The 21,260-nt window shown below is 55.2% G+C and overlaps 1 protein-coding gene across 1 annotated transcript; it reads right to left on the reverse strand.

The window, feature by feature from the left end:
• Window positions 1–5,520: 5,520 nt before the first annotated feature.
• On the reverse strand, window positions 5,521–20,382 carry TFAP2E (transcription factor AP-2 epsilon; the record flags this gene model as incomplete). Its single annotated transcript, XM_079546073.1, has 8 exons — window positions 5,521–5,809; window positions 6,444–6,585; window positions 8,474–8,592; window positions 8,947–9,169; window positions 11,023–11,238; window positions 19,409–19,460; window positions 19,798–20,244; window positions 20,356–20,382. The coding sequence occupies 8 exons, from the start codon at window positions 20,380–20,382 to the stop codon at window positions 5,521–5,523; spliced, it is 1,515 nt and encodes a 504-aa protein (XP_079402199.1).
• Between the last annotated feature and the right edge of the window lie 878 nt (window positions 20,383–21,260).

Genomic DNA, 21,260 nt, shown 5'->3' on the forward strand with positions numbered 1-21,260 from the left:
ACATGCATTTTCTCTTCTGTAGTTGTTGGAAAATCATCCTGTGATCATCCATGGTTTCACAAGCAGGAAAGTGAAGTCTGGTAGCTCGTGAGTTGCCAAAATGACCAAAGAGTGGTTGGAACCCATTCTCATCCCATTCTCTTTGTTAATCCAAGCACTGATAAGCACATCTTTAATTTGTTGTGTTGTTTTTTTTTTCCCGGGCAGTTTCAGGTCAGTCTCCTTTGCAAAACTGCTCTTGGTGCTTACTGCCAAGTGCTTGAAGTGGGGATGCTTGCAGTGCTTTACTGGCAACAGTATGCCAAGGAGGAAAAGCTACAGCACCATGTAATGCTGTTTCGGACAATGGCTGAAAGAAATGATGCTAAGATTCAGACTTGCTTTTTCCACTTTCTCTTGGTCATCCTTAAAATGGTGTTGCTCTGAGTGGACACCTTCAAGGAGAAAACAGTTAAAATTGGGCTCTAATCTCGTATGTCTTGTGGTGTTCACTCAAAGCACACAAGAAACCTCTCCAAACCAGCACACCTGAGGCTTTGGTCTGGTACATCTGATATTCCTAAGGTTGTGTTTTCATATTTACTTGAGTGTTTATTGCCCGTGCTCTGATGAAACACCAGGAAGGCTGGTTGTGTGAACACTGCCAGAGGTCAGCTCGCCTTCATCTCTGATGTTTGCATAAGCTGGTTAAAGATTTGAGGTTAACCTCTGCTGATGTATTTAGAAGCTGTAAAGCCATACGGTTTTGGTTTCTGTGTTGGCTCCAAAATTTGCAGAGAACTAAACCAAAAGGTGCTTTGTGTTCAAAAGCTGTGAAAAAGCTTATTAACACATGGCATTAATAGAAAAGCCAATCTTTGCCCTGATCTGAACAGAGCTATTTTCCTCACTGCGTTCAGCTGCATTACTCCTTAGCTCCCCAGATCCAAAGGCACTATGACAAGTTTGTGTATACTTAAAATGGGAATATTCACTTATGCCTTTGGTCTTCACCAGATTAGACCTAATTTAAAGATTCTCTCAGCTATTCAGCATTCTTCCTATTGCTCTGGGAGATGCTCTGCCAGGTGAGGGGGTTTCCCACCTATTACTGGGATGTAAACCTGGTGGAAAAGAGATGCCCATGGATGGTGTGGTCTGCACAGACCTTACAGAGGTCCTTACAGAGCCACATAGATTTTGGAATGCCTCCAAGGTGTGAGGAGACTCTGTGAACAACAGAATAAAAGTGTGTGGTATTCCAGCCACCAATAGTCTGAAACAAACTGTGGATTCCCTTTGCTCAGATCTGTAACAGTGTAAGTAAGAACATGATTTACTTCTCAGCGTGCCCTTGAGAGTAGGTAAATCCTAGATGCCATTGGAGAATTAGCAGAAATGTATCAATTGCAAGGGATAATAAAACCACATGGAATGCGTGAAAATTTGGTTTGGATTGAAAACAGTGGGCTGATTGTGGTTCATGTTGAGTGCAGGTCATTCAAGAAGTCACACCAAGGAAATTCTGCCTTTTGGATGTTCTTCAGCCAATTTCAGGCTTTGTACAGTGGAAAACTCAAGAAGGAGCCCAGGACAGCTGTGTGCAGGCAGAGCAATCATCAGGTGAGAAGGCTGTAGCTTCCAGAGGCATCTCTGTGTGCTGCTGAGCTTCTTGGAATGACATCTTGCTCTTTCCCTGAGTTCATTTCATACCACAAAAAAGCTGAGTTGCATTCATTTCACATCTTTGGCTATAGGCTGTGAGACCAAGGCAAAGCTGTCCTTAAGGGAAATACTTCTGAGTTTCGGGATATGTTTCAACTTCTGGTTTGCTGGGAAGGATAGAATAGGAAGCAGCTGAAGGTGTCAGGATAAAGCACCCAAAGGAGCCATTTGGAGCATCCTTCACCCCTCTGCCTTTGGGAGGTTATTGGGATGCTGCAGCGCTGCAGTTATGGGGTCAAAGCTTGGGTGTGCGTTCAGTGCCTGGAATTATGGTGGCTATTTGTGGTGTCCTATTGGAAATTCAGGTGGCCGCAGTGGGAATTCTTTGCACTATGAAGAAGGTTGGGCAGGAAGACCAAAATGATACCTTCTGGGTCAACATGTTCACGTTCTGTGTAATGACTGGGTTTGGGCTGTTTCTGCTGGAGTCTGCTAGCATAATTAAGGCAATAGTGGGACGCTGCACACATTTGTCTGGGCTGCTAAATCAATCTCTCAAGCAAGCACTTTGTCTCCCTTGCAAATACGACTTCTTTTAACGCCTGATGGGAAAATGGTTTTGTTTTGGACGTCTCAATTCAGTTGCACTTACAGGAAAAACTTCCTCTGCTCGTTGTGTGGCTCCTCGGACTGTCTATGTAAAGCTTGGAACTTAATGAACTCTCTCATATATGAAAGAATGCATTAACTACAGGTCAGCAAAGTCTGCTTATTGTGCTGTTTCAGTATGGAGAGGTATTATTACTATGTTGCTTTTAAGGTCGCCTACTTAAAGGTAATTATTTAGTTTATCCAAAGCCATGCAGAATGCCAAAGCACAAAGCACAGCCTCTGCTTGTTTGTCTTAATGGTGCAGCGTAGTCAGAGTTCACCCTTGGGATAGCTGACTGCAGAGGAATGAAGAGATCTTGTTAATGTTCTCTTTTCCACTTGTCAAGGATTGCCATGTGGTTTCCCTGGACTTGTCATCCATTCCAAATTAATTGGAAAAAGAATTATATTTTTTTTTAACTTCCCCTTTAGGATTGGAATTCCACAGCGCTCTGTAACGAGGGTAGAAACCATGAGCCCGAATCTATTTTTACTCCTCGACACAATCCCACGTATTTTCCCACGATTTGTAATCGCTGTGGGAATTTATAGCAGGGTAGAGCCCCAAATTGTGTGAAAATCCCTTTTCTCTTAGGTTGTAAAGGCAAAGAACGCACCGGGGCACGGCCTTGTCTGAGTGTCCTCAGGAGGGGAACTCCAGCATTGATGTGCAAGCAAGGCTGGCCTGGCACAACCTCTGAAAGCTGTGCTCTGCCTGGATGCATGTGTGCACGCAGAAAGCCCAAAATCTCAGCCCCTTTGGGAAGCCTCAGCGCCTTCAGACGTTGACCCAACACGACGTGTCCACCGTCAGTCCTGAACATCCACGGCAAAGTCAACAAGTGAATCCAAATCATCAAACTTCCTTCCCATTAAAGGGTAATTGGTGGCATCCTGGCCTTTCAGGCACCAGACTGCTGAACGCCTCATAAAACATTCAAAAGACTTGCAGAGCCCAAAGAGGAAAACGAGGAGAGATTTTTTTCCGCCTGATGGACGTGGTGTGTAATTACTGTAGGCACATCCTGATTCTCCGTCTGCATTGCTCATCACTGCTGTGCTTAAGAGTTACTTGATATTCAAAGGATGCCCCAGCCAAGTCAGGTTTTCATAACACGACTACGTTATGAAGTATTTCACTCTTTAATATTGGTGTGCACGCACTTTCATCATGTATCGGACGGCAGTTTGCTCTGATACCAAGTGCCATGGGATGTCTGCATGTTGAATGATTTCAGGATAGTTATGCTAAGCAGCTCCATGGGGGGGAAACCTGCACTCCAGCACAAAAGCACCTCGTTCTCCTTTATCGTAATCCATGTTTAAAATGGATTATGATGCAGAGCAGGCCACTCCTATTTTGGAGTAATTTTATATAGGAATGACTTCTGTGCTTTCAGCTCACGCCCTGCATTATCCAAAATAGCTTTGAAGTGCAGACAAGTGTCTAATGTGGTTCTAAGATTTCCATTCTGTTCCCTGCCTTCTCCTTGTTCCTTTGGGAAGGTCCAGAGCAAAACCAGACCTGTGGAGCCTGTCATTTAGGTTTTTGTTTTTGTAAGCTTCGTACCATGGGACATTTCCAATCTGATTCCCAATTTATGTGCATCCCCACGTAAGTTTTACAAGGGAGTATTTAGGGACAGGCTTCTGACTCAGAGCCATCCCCACAAACTACATCAGCACATAAAGTGTTCTTGCTGAAACATGGGGCCCTCTGGAAGCCTGTGGCTCCTTCTGGGACCTATTGGATTATTTCTGTTATCACTGTCCTCTTCTGCAACCTCCAAAGGAAACAGAATTTTGAGAACATTCCAAGGTAACCTATGCTGAGACCCGTGCCCAGCTGCCAGTTCTCTAGCTGTGATAGCAACAGATGTGTTGGGAAGGCTGCAAACGTTCTCAGCATCCCCTCTGGTTTTGCCAAATGCCGTTGCCATGTCTGCTCCCCTGGAATGCCATTCCCTGAGCTTTCTCTTGGCTGTGCCGGTCGGATGGATGTGAGCCATGGAACTGGAGGGTGTCCTTTCTCACATCTACACAACAGTTTCAAGGTTCAGCCACAGAGGCAGGAGGACCTTCGTTCACAAAGACGGTGGAGGTGCTTTCTTCAAATAAAAAGAGGTTTATTAAGGTAATGAGAACGACATTACGGTGTGGGTGTTGTACATCTAGTGCAGCATTAAGAGAAACAACAGCAAGTACAAAATCCTGCAGAACTTCTATTGTTATCATAGCCTATCTCGTCCATGCTACAGTTCTGTGTATCCAAAACTTCATTCCCATTTCTAATGGCAGAAAGACCAGAAACGTCCATCTTTCAAAAAGGAAAAAAAAAAAAAAAAAGAAAGAAAATAAACCAAACCAAATAACCAACTCAATTTGATATAAATAACTCGCACTGGACATTTTAAAACTTTCAGATTTAATTACACATAAATAAATATATACAGATTTAGAACAGTTCAGTTTGGCCTGGTTCAAGTTCTGCTCCTTGTGCTTAATTCATTATTATTAATAATAACTTTAAAAACGTGTGTGTGCTGTTCTCTGTAGGTTGTGGAGTTGCAGCAAGTCCTGGGCTCCGTGTTCCTGCTTTGTCCCTCCTGGGAGCATCGCAGGTGCTCTGCAAAATGAAGCCTGAAACCGCTTCAAACCCAAAGCTGGAGGTTTTCTCCTGGCCTGGCTTTAGGGCTGGGCTGTAGGTGGGGAAATAGGAAGAAATAGGAAGGTTGCTTGGGTCAACTTGCTTGCCCGTCACAGCCAGCTGGCAGATCCAAGCACAGCTCTGTGCCACTCGTGCCCCCACTCCTGGTATTGGGGCGGCTTTTGTTTGCTCTTCTCAGTTCTTTGCTCAGAACAAATTCCTGGAGCTTGTCAGGATTTTATTACGGGCTTTAAAAAAAAAAAAAAAAGAAAGAAAGAAAAAAAAAAATTGCACATGACTTGGCTTCCTGCATCCGTGATTTAAAAAAAAAAAAAAACAAAAGGCAAAACGAAAAAGCCATCAAACTGGCTTATTTTCTCCTCCTCGCCGCGTCTGTCAGAGTTGTTTTCTTCCTGCTGAGCTTCGATCCGTTTCTCTTTTTGTAGTTTGCATTTTTAGTTTGGCCCCCCCCCCCCCCCCGTTTGAATGGAGCGGCTCAGAAAGCGCCGCGTCCTCCTGGCACTGCTGACCTTCCTCTGGCTGTGGGAGCTCCCCAGGCAGGGGATGGAGCCTGCACCTCACTTCCGATGCTTCCCGTCCTTCTCTGACGCTTTGGAGTCTCCGGCCGTGTGCCCGTTCCCTGTGCTGCTGATGAACATTTTATCCAGCCCCTTGAGGGATTCCACCAGGTAGTTCTGGAAGGCTGTCAGTGCTGCACAGATGGCCGGGCCGCCGAAGCCGTGGGTGATGAGGCTGAAATGAGTCAGACAGCTCTGCACGCCTGGCTCCAGGATCAGCGAGGGGCGGCTGTTCCCCAGAGGTGAGCGGTCCTGTGCTATCAAGTCTGCAAACTCTTTGCAAATTTGCCTGGAAGAGAAGGTTTGAGTTGGAAGGGATCTTTAAAGGTCATCTGGGCCAGCAGCCCTCGTGACAAGAAAGGCGTTGAGGTGCTGGAGTGTGTGGAGAGAAGGGCAACGGAGCACAAGACTTATTAGGGGGTGGCTGGGGGAGCTGGAGTGGTTTGGACTGGAGAAGAGGAGGCTCAGGGCCATCTCATCACTCCCTGCAATGAGCTGAAGGAGGTTGTGGCGAGGGAGGGGTCAGCCTCTGCTCCCAGGTAACAGCAATAGGACAAGAGGTGATGGCCGCAAGTTGCGCTATGGGAAAAAGGATGCACTGACACAGGCTGCCCAGGGAGTGGGGGATCAGCATCCCTGAAGGTGTTCAGAACAATGGAGATGTGGCAATTGAGGACATGGTCAGTAGCCATGGAGGGAGTGGGCTGGGATTGGACTTGGTGAGCCCTCTGGAAGGGCTTTCCCAACCAGAATGATTCTGTGATTCAAACAAACAGGGGCATCTACATCTCGGTCAGGCTGCTCGGAGCCCTGACCAGGTCTGGCTGCATACAGCAATGCAACCACATCCTCCCTTGCAGAAGACAAAGCTTTTGTGGCCGCCCCTGCACCATGGCTGGAGTCCGACCCAGCACAGCACTCACTTGGTGGCCAGCAGCATGTTCTTCCTGGTGTGGAGCTCCGTGGGGTCGGAGTGCTGTCGGCACAGGTACTCTGCCGCCGCTTTGGCTGGGAATTCTGTTTCACACACGTAGCCAAAATCCCGGGCCAGGTGGACAGCTTCACCTGCAGGTGGGACAGATTCACACAATGCATCAGCACCCGGCTGCAAGGGGACATTTTCTCCAACAGCCTCAGATCTGGCACTGTCAGGGTTTATTTCTGCTGGAATCAGGGTGCTCTCCTTTCACAAGTGCCACCCAGGAGCGCTCTCCCCCTATGGCTCTCAAGCTGGTGGGCACCACTAAGAGTTTCTCATACCCATCTGTAAGACAATTAGTGCATGTGGGTCTAAATGAACTACCACCACCTCTAAACAGAAGCTGGTCCCTTCCTCTGGTGACTTAAAAGGAGAGTGAAAAGAGACCTTAGCGAGCCGGGCCCTCGGGCTGGCTGTACGTGCACATATCCATCACCCCTGGAAGAGCCCACCCATTGATGGAATTGATCCATCTCCGGGCGTCCCCCTGGAAGTAATCAGAGCTGATGGCAATCGATCACATCCAGCACCCGAAATCCCGCTCGGGCAGGCAGAGCTAATTGGATGTGCCCCCTGCGGCTCACACACACGAGGCCATCCATCCTGATAGCATTAACCCAGATCCCAGCACAGCCAGGGCTGCTCTGCAGAGCTGTGGCACACGGAATGTGCCTGCGTGCTTCCCGCACAGAGCTGCTGCTTCCACTTCCACCTCCTCCTCCAAAGAAGCAGCAGATGAGGAAAAACTTAATTGGAACTGCGGTCGTTCACATGTTAGAAAACAATTAAAGCGCAACAGCTGCTGAAAAACAATCACTGTGACACCAAAAATGGGGAAGGCAGAGGGGAGAAGAATAAAGCGTGGCAGCAAACATCTGAGAAGGAGGTACCCGGGGTGCAGGGGAACCAATCCATCTCTGTGTGCAGTGACGGTGCCGTAAGGCCTTCCTCTGGGTGAAGCACCTCCAGTACTGACTTGCAGGAGATCGTATCCAGCGAGCACCTATGACACCACTATTTATTTACTACGAGCTGGTAAATGGTAACCACAACATCAGCAGCCACCTGAAATCAGACCGTACGTTCGTTCATTCCTTCCTTTCTTTCTTTCATTCTTCTCCTTCTTTTCTTTTAATGGAAATCAACCTTTCATTCAGCACAAACCAACTGCCCTCGGTAACAACCTCCGCCTAATGAAGCGGGTCATTTAATTTGCTGGCGACAATGGAGATGATTTTCTATTCAGAATCTGCAGGCAGCTGCCTCCAGCACACTGGGCACGGACACAATGGATTCCGGAGCTCGAAGGGAGTCGGAGCTGTCACCGCGTCTGTCTGCGTCCCGCGTCCTTTTCTCCAAAGATGCGGCACCACCTCGTCATTTCCATAGCGCCAAAGGTGGGAGGGGGGCAACCCCACAGCTCTGAGCAGCAGCACTGCTCCACGTGGCACCTGGGGATGTGGTCAATGGGCACACAGGGATCCGAGAAGGCTTTTCCAACCTCGGTGATTCTGCGTTTCTATGGAGCCCCAGCCAAGCTCTCGGTGCTCCCAAGGACAGCGAGCTGGTGGCCATCGTGGGCACACAGTGCTGCAGAACAGCGTTGGCCTGACACCTCATCATCAGCTTTACTCACACCTTTTTCTACTTGGTTTCGGTGGTCTTGACCAGCTTTTCCTAAAACTGCTTCGCAGAGTGAACAGTGAATTGAGGGCTGGCCGGGGGGAGCTCACAGCTGCAACGTTTCGCCCCGTTCAGCCCCAGATGCCCTTTCACAAATGAGCTATGACTGCTCCGACAGAAATGCTCCCGTTTCAGAGGACAGACGTGTTTCAATCAGTGCAGACACCGACAAAGGGCACTTCCAGTCTCAGTGTTGACCACGGCATACTTTGCTTTAAGTGCTGTCATTTGTGGAAAGCTGCAAATGAGGGGTGTTGGAGTTTCGGCACTCCCATCTCTCTGGGCTCTTACCTTCCACCAGTGATGTCAGCAGGGTGACGTTGGCAGCTTTGCGCCGTCCTGCGGGTAGATTGAGGCCGATTTTCTCTAACCTTTCCCTTAAACACCGACCCCCGTTTTTTGATTTTGCTCTGGAAAGAGAAAGAAAGGAGAAAAAAATAAAATAAAATGATGCTGCCTTTCATATTAGAAGAACCATAATTCATAGAATCATCCCAATCATAGAGTTGGGTTGGAATGGACCTCAAGGACATCCAGATCCAACCCCCCGGCCACGGGCTGGTTGCCAAGTACAAAATCAAGCACTGGACCAGATTGCCACGGCCCCGTTCAACGTGGCCTTGGGCACCTCCAAGGATGGGGCATCCACAGCTCTCTGGATTCCAGCGTAAGCTTTTCGGTTTGGAGGAAATAGAAGAGAAAGCACCAAAAAAGGCCGTTCCCCAGCGAACCACGCAGCAGCAATTCCTCACCCCCACCCTTACCTGCGCAGGACCCCGCCGAGGAGGGAGGCGTTGAGGCACTCGGGGGGCGAGAGCCTCCTCTGCACCTCCCCCACCGTCACCTTGTACTTGGAGGTGGAGCTGAGCAGCGAGAGGCGGCCGGGCACCGAGCAGAAAACCTCGTTGGGGTTCGTCACCCCTCCGATCAGCCCATCCTTGTTCATCAGGGAGGGAATGGTGCCGTTGGCCTTCGAGGGGATGGGCACTGCAGGGCAGGAAAGGGAGAGAGGAGAGGAGAGCAGGCTTCAGAGGGCAGAGCTCGGGAAGCGCGTCCGCAGCTGAAGCCATGGCATGGCTTCGTGTGCTCCTCAATGAAGGAGAAGAGGGGTGAGGTTGATGGAGCCAAACAAAAAAGAAGAAAAAAGCACAATGGAAGAAACCCAGGTTCTGCTCTCACTGCTTTCCCACACCTCCCACTCTGGTGCAATTAAAACTGGGGTTTTAGGTTGGTCTTTGGGAAGGTCTCTCAAGACCCACAGCCCCACTGCCCTGCACAGAGCTGAGAGGTGCCAGGAACACAGGAACCAGGGAAAGGCGTCAGCTGTGGGGTCAGCCCTGCAAAGGGAGCTTGAGGAGCTCAAACCTCAGTAACACAGCAGGAGCTGCTGCTCATGGGCAGCATCAGAGCAGAGGAGTCAGACAGCACTGGGGCAGCGCAGCACGGCTTCTCCCATGCGTCACCCCAGCAAGAAACGCTCCGAGACGCAGCAAAGCTTTATGGGTCAAAAGTTCTGGCTGAAACTAGTGCCAAAACTCTTTGGCTTTTATGTTCTGAAACGAATAGCCAATTTAACTCTGGAAAAAAATAAATACATCAACAGATCTTCAATGAAGCCGAAGAGGGCTGCCGACAGCATCGCTTCGCATCGGCTTGGCCCTGACGTTCCCTGTGGTTCCCCAGTAATGGTTGCCCCAATGGTGCCACGCATGTGGCAGGTAATGCAGGGTTTGTAAAGGAAATACACATGCCCCAAATGGAACAGAAACCCTGAAAACTGATGGGGAAGGCTACGTGGGTCGGACCTATTAGTGGACGTTCACAATCAGCATATTGTAAGTGCAGCTTAACAACTTGTTGGCGTGGCAGCAAAAAAGGAGCAATGTTACATAAAAATGGCTTGTGTTTAAGGATGTAAGATGAATTGGAATGAGAGAAGTTCCCTCTCAGCATGGGACCTCGGCACGGCCAGAGACTGAAGGGCACGATGCACCGCTCCCACTGGCACTGCCACTGCGGCCACTGGCTGAGGGGTGGGAAGGGAATCACAGCAACGTCATCATGGGATGGAGGAAACCAGAGCTATTTCCAGGAAGCAGCAACTTCAAAGTTCTCTTTCAGGGCCCTAGAACAGGTCGTGTTTGTCTCTAAATTACCCTTGCAAGTTTCGCAAACATCCATGCATTACTGCAGAGGTGTGTGTCAGGGCCGGGTACCTGGTGGATGCTGCACCGAGCCGCCCCACAACCAGACCCATCACCCAGGGAGCAGCTGCTGCTCACAGCACTCTGCCCACCCACCAAGCACTCTGCATCATTCACACACGGACACATTCCTGCATGCCCAGGATCATGCTGTGACGTGTGCCCAAGCCCGCATGCGTGGCCAGGGAGCTGCGTGCACATGTGGGCGTCATGCAGGAGATGGGGCCATGCAGCACCACGTGTGTCCCTGGAATGGGGCGCGTGGGGAGGAGGCCAACCCAGCTGGCAGCAGCACCAGGCGCTGCGGAGCACTGCTGTGGGATGGAGCAGAGTGCAGGACGCATGTTGGCACGCGCGGGGGGGTGGAGTGGGGACGCGCTTTGAAAGGACATGGTGGCATTTCAAGGAATGACCCTACAGCCTGAAACAACCCCACTGGGAGCTGCCCCACAGCAGCCCTATGTCCAAGCCCCACGGGCACCAGCATAGCCCTGGCACGTGCAGGGATAGGGGCACCTCAGACAGCACGGCACACCACTGCAACAGCGCTGCATCCATCACACCACGTTGCCTCGATACAAGAATAAACATAGCCACAGTCGCCATTAATTATTAATGATTGTGATTTGGCCTCACCTGCAGTTTGCCTGGTCTGCTCTGCAGCTTGTTTGCCCATAAACATGCTGCAGGAGGGAGACAAGCTACCATTAAAGCCTGACAGCTTTGTTTCCTTGGCTTTGGGGGAAGCAAAATTGTCTCTTGTCATCTGAGTAAACCAAAAGTCCCCCTCGATCTTCAGTTGCTGCTTCCCCGCTCCTGCAAGCAGCAGGTGATCGGAGCACCTGAGCCAGCCTGCAGACAAAAGGAAGCGTAAGACCAGGGTGGCAGCCAGCGTGTCACCTGCACCGCGGTGAGGGGCACAGAGGGGGGACACGATGGCAGAGCTGGGTGCCACGCCGCCAGGATGCGGGTGGGACGTGCTTGGAGCTGAGCCCTGCTGGCCCTCGGCCGGGTGGAATGGATGAGCGTAGGGATGTGGCGCAGGGGTGGCCGCACTGGGATGTAAGTTCAGGGCTTGTCCTCGGAGACCCCTGCCCATGGCACCAAGGACCTTCCCCCAGTGGCTGAACAGTGCCCAGTGTTGGTGAGCGAGCGGATGACTGAGACCAGGGACAGCAGCACCTGGGGCAGAAATGTGCATCACACACAGACTGGTCAGGCACGGTTTGGGCACTCATCCCTTTCCCTGATGGATGGATGGATGGATTGGACAGAGCACAGCTGAGCCCAGCCCAGTCCAGGATGCTGTGATGGCAGTCCAGGGATCGCCCACCCCACAGTGCTCAGTGCAGGACGCGATCGCTGGGCTGCTCAGGAACCTCCGCAGGATGGGAAGAGCTCACAGAACAGCAAATCCCGACCCCATCCTGAACGCACAGCGGTGCCCCAGGAGCTGCCTGCTTACAGCAGCGGGGCACAGAACAAGTTCAATGATTTACCAGGAATCAGCCATACGAGCACGACCTGAACGCACGCTCTGTTTCACTGCATGCCTTCAGAGCAATCCAGACTGCACAGCACTTCCTAAACACTGGGCTCCAGAAAACCTGTTACCTTGTGCTGTGCTTCCGAAGCTCCAGATTCCTTCTAATGCTGCAAAATAATGATGTAATCATCACAGCACTGTCCTTCCACGAGGCTCAGCACCCGCCGCTAGCAGCTCCCTGGTGCCACGCTGGACCCTGAGGTCACCTCCACGGTGCAGGCATCAACAAAAGGGAGACAAAGGCATCTGCATCCCCTGGGTGGTGAATGTCACCAACAGGATGCACAGTGGGTGAGGAAAGGCACAGTGCAGCATCTCAGCACAGGGGACAGCAGTGCTCACTCCTGGGAGGCAGCTGCTGTCCCCACTGCACCACGTCCCTGTGCAGTTGTCCCACAGACACCTTGAGTTACATGGGCAAAGAGCTTTTGCCTACCAGAGACCGAAAAAAAATAGATGAAATGCTGAATTGTGCTACCGGCTTGCAAAATAATTTGTAAGCAGGGAGATGTGGGGCTCCTGGCAATCAAATTGCTTATGGTATTAGTTGCCTAGTTCCAGTGCCAGCTGAAGCTTGGGGTGCTGCAAGGGGAAAAGCGAGTCCAGAGGGAAGATGCGGATTGCTGCCTGTCAGACAGGTCTGGTTTCCTCCTACTCAGATCCATTTCAGGCACATCCTCCTCCTCAGCAGCGTTGGACCGCTGGATGCTGGCAGTTTCATTGCGACACCTCTCTCAGAGCAGGAGTGTGCTGAAGCTCAGATCACATCTAACTCAGCTGAGCCCCCTAAACCTCCTTCTCTGGGGCAGTCTCCCATCTCCACCCCCAAAGGAGCAGCTCAGCCCTGCGAGGCGTCTGCTCTGCGTCACCAGCACCATATGCAACCCTTCCAGCTGCTCCCACTGCACGCTGTGTCCTGCTGCTCACTGCGGGAGGCAATGCATTGGGTCGAGCTGCAGGCACTGATGCATGGCGATGGCACTGAGCACTGAGCCCAGGCTCTGCTCCCTGCAGCCGTGCCCGTTGCTGCAGCTCTGCCCCACGCTCTGCTCCCTGCAGCCAGGCACATTGCTCTGCCCTCTGCACGCAGTGCTGTGAGGCACTGGTTGCTGGAGGAGCAGCGCTGCAGAGAAGCACAGGGGCCGTGCGGGGCTGTCTGCCAGGGAGAGCAGAACCAACCCAACCTTTGTCTGAGTGCCTCTGCTGTAAATTACAAGCCCGGGATCCATACATCAGGCAGTGTCTGCGTGTGGGTGTGAGCCAGAGGCAGCAGCTCCTGCCTGCTTCAGAGGAGGTGCGCGGTTCAGCTCCTGCCATTTCCTCATGCTTCAGCACAGAGGTATTTATGGAGGGGCCGGGAAGGAGGTCAGTGCCATCGGCCATATTTCAAACCGCGCTCTGTAATTATCCTTTCTTCCCAGAGGGGTTCTACAGGTATTTTCTTTATCTCGAATGCACCACCTGAATTGAGTCCCCATGTCAAAGAGGCTCTCTAGGAATCGGCTCGGAGGCCTCTTCAAATGGATGGACGGAAAGAATCCGGGTTTTATCTCTGTGCTGTCCAGATTGCTGCACTGTGATACGGAGCAGAGCTGGGACCGTCGGGAGGAGATGGAGCTGCAGGGCCCACAGCGTTCCCACGGGACAGCACCCAGCAGAGCTGCTGGGCCCATGCAAAGCTCCCTGCGTGTCATTATGCCTCCAATGCAAATCAATACATTAAGGGACGAGCTCCATCACAAGGTGCCATGTGACATTCGTGGCCATCTCCCTTCCTGCACCTCTTCCCGCAGCCTCACCGTGCACCCAGTGATGTGCTGGAAGGACACACAGCAACAAAACGCACCCAGACCTTTCCAAAAGCACTGCAAGCTCCTCTGGGACTGGGGAGGTGGTGAGCAAGCAATGTGCAATTACTGCACTTGTTGCAATTACTGCAGCTACCGCATCTCCCTGCTTTGCCATTTCGCAGTAACTCGGCCTGAAACCCTCTTTCTGAATCTGTTGTGAATTTGGGGGAGCTGTGCATGGTTGTAGGGCTGCGCTGTGCTCGTGGATGGGAGCACTGGGAATGGGAAGGCAGCAATGTTAGCAACGTCCTCACAGGAACAAACAGAAATGGACTCAGATCCCACTTTTGGTTCTGTGATTCCCTGCTCCGGGCGGATCGAAGCAGCTCTGCCTCTGTATAGAAAAACTGAGATTCACAGCGTGGAAAACACTCGGGCACAGGGGGAAGGAAAGGAAAGGAACCCGGAGGATGGGGAGCCCTGGGGTGTCAGCGAGAGGAGCTGTGAACCCGCAATGAGGGCAGGTCCCCACTGCCATCCCACAGCCACCCCGCTCTGCCCCATAGCCCTCAGCATCACAGGTTTATTCATTTAGCAGCGCAAACTCCCATTACATTTTGGCAGCCGGTATAGGGGATCTTTATGTGTTTAAACAGTATAATCCATTTTGCAGTAACATGCTTGAGAGGTTCTCCTTGCATTCCCTATAGGAGCGGCAGCTCGGATCTCCGTAAGCTGACGAGGAGAACAAAGCTGCAGTGTCCCCTGCGCGCGGCGCGGATCCCACGTAAGCCGTGCTAACGTTGCTATCAATTTGTTAAAACACGTTCTGATTACTGAAGGGCACAAAAAAAAAACCCCTCAGCAAAGATTAGACGTGAATAATCACAGAAAAATGCTCCTTTTCATACGGCACTCGGTGCCGATCCTTGCACGACCACCGTGACGCAGTGCAGCTCGGCTCTCCGATGGGAACCACGGAGACACACAGCAGCTCTGGGTCCCTTTGGCCGCAGCTCTGTGAGCACCAATGCTGCCATCACGACCCGTCCGACCAGTCCGGGGATGGGCGCCTCGCACCCACAGACTGGTGCCAGATAAATGCTGGAGATACAGGGTGGGGAGTCTCAGCCTGCTGGAATCCCAAGCATGCACTGCAGGACCCAAGGAGGGCGAATGCTCTGCTCCCCTCGGCCATGTTGGGCTGCACTGCGCAGCTGGGGCTCATCCACGCTTCCCTGCTCTTCCTCCCTCCTCTCTTTGATACCCAAACAGAGCAGACCTGGTGCAGCACACTGAGATGAGAGCCGAGCACGCAGCAGCTCCACGCTTTACCTCCACGCTTGCTAATTAGTTCCTCCACTAGGAATTAAAATAAACAAACACGTGGAAGGACAGCAAGAACGAATTATTCCCCAGGATCACACAGGAAAGGGTGGAAGGCTTCCGTGGTCAGGGCTCTAGTCTGCAACTTCAGAGAGCCACGTTTGGGCTCTTGAAAAAATTAAGACGGGTTGCACGCATATTTTTTTTGTCCAAGATCACAGATCTCAGAATAGTGCTGAACAAGGAGGAATGGGCCACGCTGGCCTCTGCCTCACGGAGGTGGCACAGAGCCCCCAGGTCTGCCCCACTGAGCCCCCACACCATGGCACTGCTACAAAGCAAAGCCTCAGGGCCACCTCTCTGGGCACGGCTGCCTGCACACCTATGGGAGCACACTGCAAGCAGGCAGTCTGCACCATGGCTGGAGAATGGGCACTGTGAGCTGCATCCAGCAGCCCAGCAGAGCCTGGGGGGGGGGGAAGGAACACCTCGAGCAGCACAGCAGTAGGGGGAAAGTGGAGGATCTGCCAGGTGAGTAGAGAAGAAAGGGCTGCATTGCAAAGGTTTGGAGTGCTGGGCACAAAATGGAGCACGGGAGCCCCGGTTTTGGGCCAGGAACTTCAGCGAGGAGCAGAAGAAATGTCACCCTGCAATCCAGTGCCCACAGGAGAGGCCTCCCCAGAGGCACTGAGTTTTCCCCATCGGAGCAGCTGCTGCTGCCCACATCCCTCCCCACAAGCAGCTCGTGCCGACCGTCCACCACTGGGTCCCATGGGCCCAGGAGCAGCCAAAGCACTGCTCTGCAGGAGCATCTCCAGGGCACCCCGGCCCCATCCTATGGGCAAACCTCACCCGGAGCCCCTCTCCTGCTGATTGACTCACCAGCCACACAAGCCACACAAGCAACCCCAGCTGGCTTCACCAAACCTCCCCTGTAAGAGCTGCTCTTTGCTTGGAACAAAGCAAAATATTCATTTAGAAACATCTAATTAAGCAGTAAGTCATGACAAGGTATATGAAACTCGGAGATAACACATGCCCGGGAGGCACCGGGAAGGCTGAGACAAAGCCCAGCACCTCCACCAGCACCTCCGCGTGTTATCTCACATGAACACACACCTGGGTTTATCCCGGCGCAATTACAGGACATTAAAAATATAATTTTAATGGAGGAACGGCGATCTGGACTCAGTTCAGAGCGAAAAACTTTCTTTCAAGTTCTTGCTGTTTGATAGGAGGTGTTCCTGCATGCGCCGCGTCTTGGAGGTGGGAGCAGAGCTGAGCGCGCAGCCCGGCCCTGCAGCCTCACAGCACCGCGTCCCACCCGGAGCTGCTGCAGCCCGGAGAGCAACAAGTCCTCGCAGCCCCAGGTGTTTTATAGGGTGACCTCATTCACTGCCTTCCCCCATCGCAGGAAATGATGTTTATCTCATCTGCTGCCAGCGTCAGAGCGCTTTTCTGCCGCCGCGTCTGGCTCGGTGCTCGGCCACGGATGGAGCTGAGAGCGGCGGCTCTGCTCCCACCAGACCAAACAGGGGGAAAAGCCCCGCAGCCTCGCAGCCTCGCAGCCCTCCGTGCTCCCGAGCGCTGACAGCCCCTGCCCCGTCCTGCCCAGCTCCGCATTCCTGCACCGCTGCTGCGGGGCGGCCGAAAACCTTCCTATGGAAATCTCTGCTGCTCACAGACACGAAGCAGAGCCGAGCAGCCAAAGCCTTCTGCTCACAGGGACCCCCCCGCGGCTCCCCTCAACCCCACAGGCAGCACCGTGTTGGGAAGAGGGATTTCTTGTTCTCCTTCTGAATAAAAAGGCTCCACCAAAAGCTTTCTGCTGAGCCCGAGAGAACGGTGAGGCCATAAAACTCCTCCTTATTTTACGACCAAGCTGAAGGGTTGGGTTTTTTTTTGTGGTTTTGGGTTTTGTTTTGGGTTTGGTTTTTGTTTTGCTAAGAAATGCAACGACAGAATGCTGGGGTCCATTGCTGGAAGATGCCACCCTGCTGCACGCAGATGGAGCCACGGACAGAACTTTTTCAGAGCTCACAATAATGTTTTTACATCCATTATATTCCCGGTCTTACAGAAACGCTTGGGGGGGGAGGAAAAAGCAAAAAAAAAAAACAAAAACAAAAAACCAAATCGACCCAAAAGCACCGTTTAAAAAACAAAAAAAGACACGGGAAAAACAAAAAAAAACAAAAAACCATTTCTGTACTGCTTATTAAAAAAACAGAGAGAGAACAAACAAACGGATCCAGAACAGGCAGCCAGAAAACCGGCGCTGCCCCACGCAGGGCTTTGCTCACGTAACCCTCCGGAGCGACGCAGCCCCTGTGTGCGGTGTGGGGGATCCCCGCTGCTCCCCCCCCCTCCACTCTCGCTGTCCCCTTTCATGCAGCAAAACGGCCCCGAGCGCAGCGCTCTGCTCGCAGTCCCGTAAAAAATCCCTGCTAAGAGCCGCCGAAGCCGTTTATTTAAGCGGCGGGGGGGGGCACGAAACGCAGAGCCGCAAATATCGGAGCGCGTTTCTCCCCGTCCCGCACCGCTCCCCGCAGCCGCTGTGCGTTCGCTGCCCCCCACGGCGGAGCTGAGGTCGCTTTGGGGCAGCGATCGGGGTTTGGTTGACCCGGGATCGCAGCACGGCGGCGGCTCACGAAGGGCAGCTGCGGGCTCAGGGCCGCACGCGTTTCCATCTGGGTTCCGTCCGACGGCCGCACCGCGAGGAATTGGGGCATTGATGCCCCCAGTGCGGTGTTGGGGATTTAGGACTGAATTTCTTCCGCTTCCCACGGAGATATTTGCTCCCCCCCGCCGTTCACCCCCCCCGTCCGCCCCACTGCCGCCCCCACCGCGGATTCTCTGCCACCGCTTTTATTTTTCCGAGGGCGTACGGCAAAAAAAAAAGGGGGTTGCTGTTGGGCTCCGGAGGGTCCGGGCCGCGGCTCACAGCAGAGCCGGAAAATAAATCACAATAATATTAAATTAAATGAAATGAAACCACGATGTATCTCAGAACGAACGGAGATCCGTCAGTTGAGGTCGGAGTCGCCCCGCTGCACCGCGGGCGCTCATTGCGCGGCTGTTCCCGCAAACGCTTCGAGCCGCCGGGGAGCCTCCGACCCACAAAGAGTTCGCATCTTTCTTCCAAACACGGCGGAAAAATAAAGAAAGAACGGATGGGAAGAGACGCGGCCGCCCCAGGCACAGAGCAGCGCGCCGTGAGACCTTTTATATCCGAACGGAGCAACCGAAGGATCTCCGGGTCCAAACGTGGCACCGAGCAATAATTCCTCCCGACGGCAAACGAAGATTTGGGGGTAGGCGCCCGTTTTGGAAAAGGGAGGAAAACAAAACGTAGCAAAACAAACCACGCATATGCACAAAAATCAATGAAAACGAGCGCTGGTTTCAGCCGAACTCCGCGCAAACGCCGTCCCTGAGAGCATCTTCCAGAAGCGCCCCGATGCCGCCCGCACACACAAAAGAGAAGGCGCGGAGCGGAGCGCACACCGCGACCATTTCACGCAACGCCTCACGCGTGTTCCAATTAGAGCTCCAATAATGACGGTCCATTCGTGCTCCGCGTGTCACGAATTCGCTGAACTCCCATTTACACGGAACGGGGGGCAGGGAAGAGATCCGGGAGCGCCGCGCCGCATCGCGCAGGGCCGGGGTTCCCCGCCTGCACCGCTCCTCCGGCCCCCGCAGCCCCCGCGCGGTGTCGATCCCGCATCTTTCGTTTGCTGTCCGGGCCGCCACCCGCACGCTGTGCTCCTTTCCCTCTACCCGCTGCTGTTAAAAACGCCGACAGCAGCGCCCGGTTGCTCCGTGCGGCTCTCACCCCGTGCGGCACTGCGATCCCTCGTGCTCCTCTCGCTCCCAACAGTGCCCCGACGATGTTTTCATGAGAAAAACTATTTTACGGAGTGGAACTATTGCCGTGTTTGGAAGCAAAGGGTCGGGAAAAATCGGCAGCAAAATCGTGCAGGAGGCGGCTCACCCCCGCTCGGAACCGCCTCGGCCCCGTTCAATGCATCCTCCCCGCTCCCGGCGAGCTGCGGGACCGCGGCTGCACCCCCAGCATCGCTCCGGTCCCACCGGGGCTCCCACCGCGAACCGCCCGCGGCCGTCGGGGCTTTTCAGTGGCCGCGTGCGCTCGGCCCGCCGGAATCCGCCGCGTTCGTTTCGCCGCCGGGTGTAGCAGCGACCTCCGAGCAGCACCGGAGCCGGAACACCGCGCCGGTTCCTCGCTCCAATTATCCCCCTTCCCGAGTCGCGCTGTGCCGGCCGTCGCGGGGGACCCGACGGAAGGGAGCCCCGAGGGCAGGAGCCGGGCCTGGCGCCGCGTCCCGCGGGTTCTTACCTTTCTTGATGACGGACTGATCGAGCAGGTTCATCCCGCCGTCGTCCGCCGCCTGGAAGCACCAAAGCAAAAGCCGTCAGCGGGGGCTCCCGGCGCGGCTCCCGTCTGCTGGGCGCGGGGCGACCGCGAGGCCGCGGCGCGATGAAATCGTTCGGCTACGGCCGAGCCCCGGCGCGGCGGCCCCGGGGGAAGGAGCGGAGCGTCGGCCCGGCTTCTCGGCGGCCGCTCGCTGCGCGCTCCCTGCCGGTAGCGGGGCAGGACGCTCCTCGCCCGGGGGTCCGAGCGCCCCGGGGCCCCGCTCTGCCCGCAGGGTCGCTCCCGGCACCAAAGCCGGATCCGGCCGCGTTCCCCCGCGCCCACCCCCCGTCCTCCCCCCGAGCCCCCGCTACCTGGATCTCCTCGAGGCCGTGGTGCCCGAGGCCGTGCAGGCCCAGAGGGCCGTCGGGGAGGCCGTGCCCGCCGTCGGGCAGCCCGTGGAGCAGGCGGGGCACGGCGGGGTACTCGCGGCGGGGGTCGAGTCCCAGAGCGCGGTGCGTCTGCGAGAGCAGCCCCGCGTCGTCCTGCCGGGAGCGCTGCGGGGGCCAGGCGGGCTGCTGGTGCTGGTGCAGCGGGCTGAGCGCCGCGTACGGGTCGGCCAGGTGCGGGTAAGCGGGCTCCTGGCCCTGCGGGTAGGGCAGCGGCGGCTGCGGGTATGGCGGGGGGAAGTAGGGCGGCTGGAAGTCGGCGGCGGGCGTGTGGCAGAGCGGCGGAGCCGAGCCGTAGGGCGTCTGGTTGAGAGCGGGCAGCTGCGGCAGGCGGGCCCCGGCAGACGCCCCGGGCAGCCCCTCGGCGCGGTCCTGCGGCGGCGGAGACAGCGGCGGTGAGAGGAGAGCGGAGCCCCGGTCCCGGATCCCACATCCCGGCCCCGACCCCGGCCCGACCCCCGGCCCGGCCCGGCGCACACTCACCATGCCCGGGTAGCTGTGCACCAGCATCTGTGCGGGCCCACGGCGAGCCCCGGGCGGGCCGGGCCCCGGGGGTGCCCCCGTCTCCGCCCCTCTATCCCGCCGGAGCGGCGTCTCCCATCGCCCGCCCGCTCCTCTGCGCCGGCCCCGACTCCATGCACTCCAGTTATAGTGGCGGGGGCGCGCCCGCCGCGCCGGGGGCGCGCGTCAGTGCGCGGGGCCGGGAACGCGCCGCCCGCTCCCGCGGGGCCCCGTCGGCTCCCGACGGGCGGAGGGGGAGAAGGGCGGCCGGGGCCTCTCCGACGCCGTCGGACGGCCGCGCGGCTCCGCTGTCCCACGGGCACGCGCCGCTCCCGCGTCACCCCCCCGGGGCTCCCCCCGACGTCAGCACCCACCGCCCCGGGTCACGTTCCCCGAGAACCCCGAGGGCCGGGAGGGGGCGGGTGCGGGGAGCGGCGGGGCCCGACGGTTTCGCTTTATTAACCCGAGCGGAGTGTCGGAGCCGCCGGCGGCAGCCCTGAATCCTCTGCCCGACGGCGGCGGCCGGAGCAGTGCCTGGGGCAGGGACAGAGCCCGGGGATCCCCCCGGGGCGCTCCTCACTTCTGCCCGACGGGCACCGGAGAGAGAACGAGAGGGAGAGAGGAACGTGCGGCGCTACGGGACCGACTGCTGCCCGAGGGGACGGGCGGGACGGAGGGCGCTGCGGAGCGACAGAGCGAGGGGAAAGCGGAGAGCGGGCGGCGTCGTGCGCTCCTCGCTCGGCCCAGCGGCCCTCCCTTCTGTCCTCCATGCGTCCCTCCTCCTCTCCATCCCTCCCTCCTCCTCTCTGCGCCCTCCCTTCGGGTCGCAGCGTGGCAGCGCCTTGTCCCTGCGCGTGGCGCGGGGCTCCGGCTCTGAGGTGCCGGGG

The sequence above is a fragment of the Tetrao urogallus genome (genome assembly GCF_951394365.1).
Source record: "Tetrao urogallus genome assembly, chromosome: 23".
Lineage (NCBI taxonomy): Eukaryota > Metazoa > Chordata > Aves > Galliformes > Phasianidae > Tetrao > Tetrao urogallus.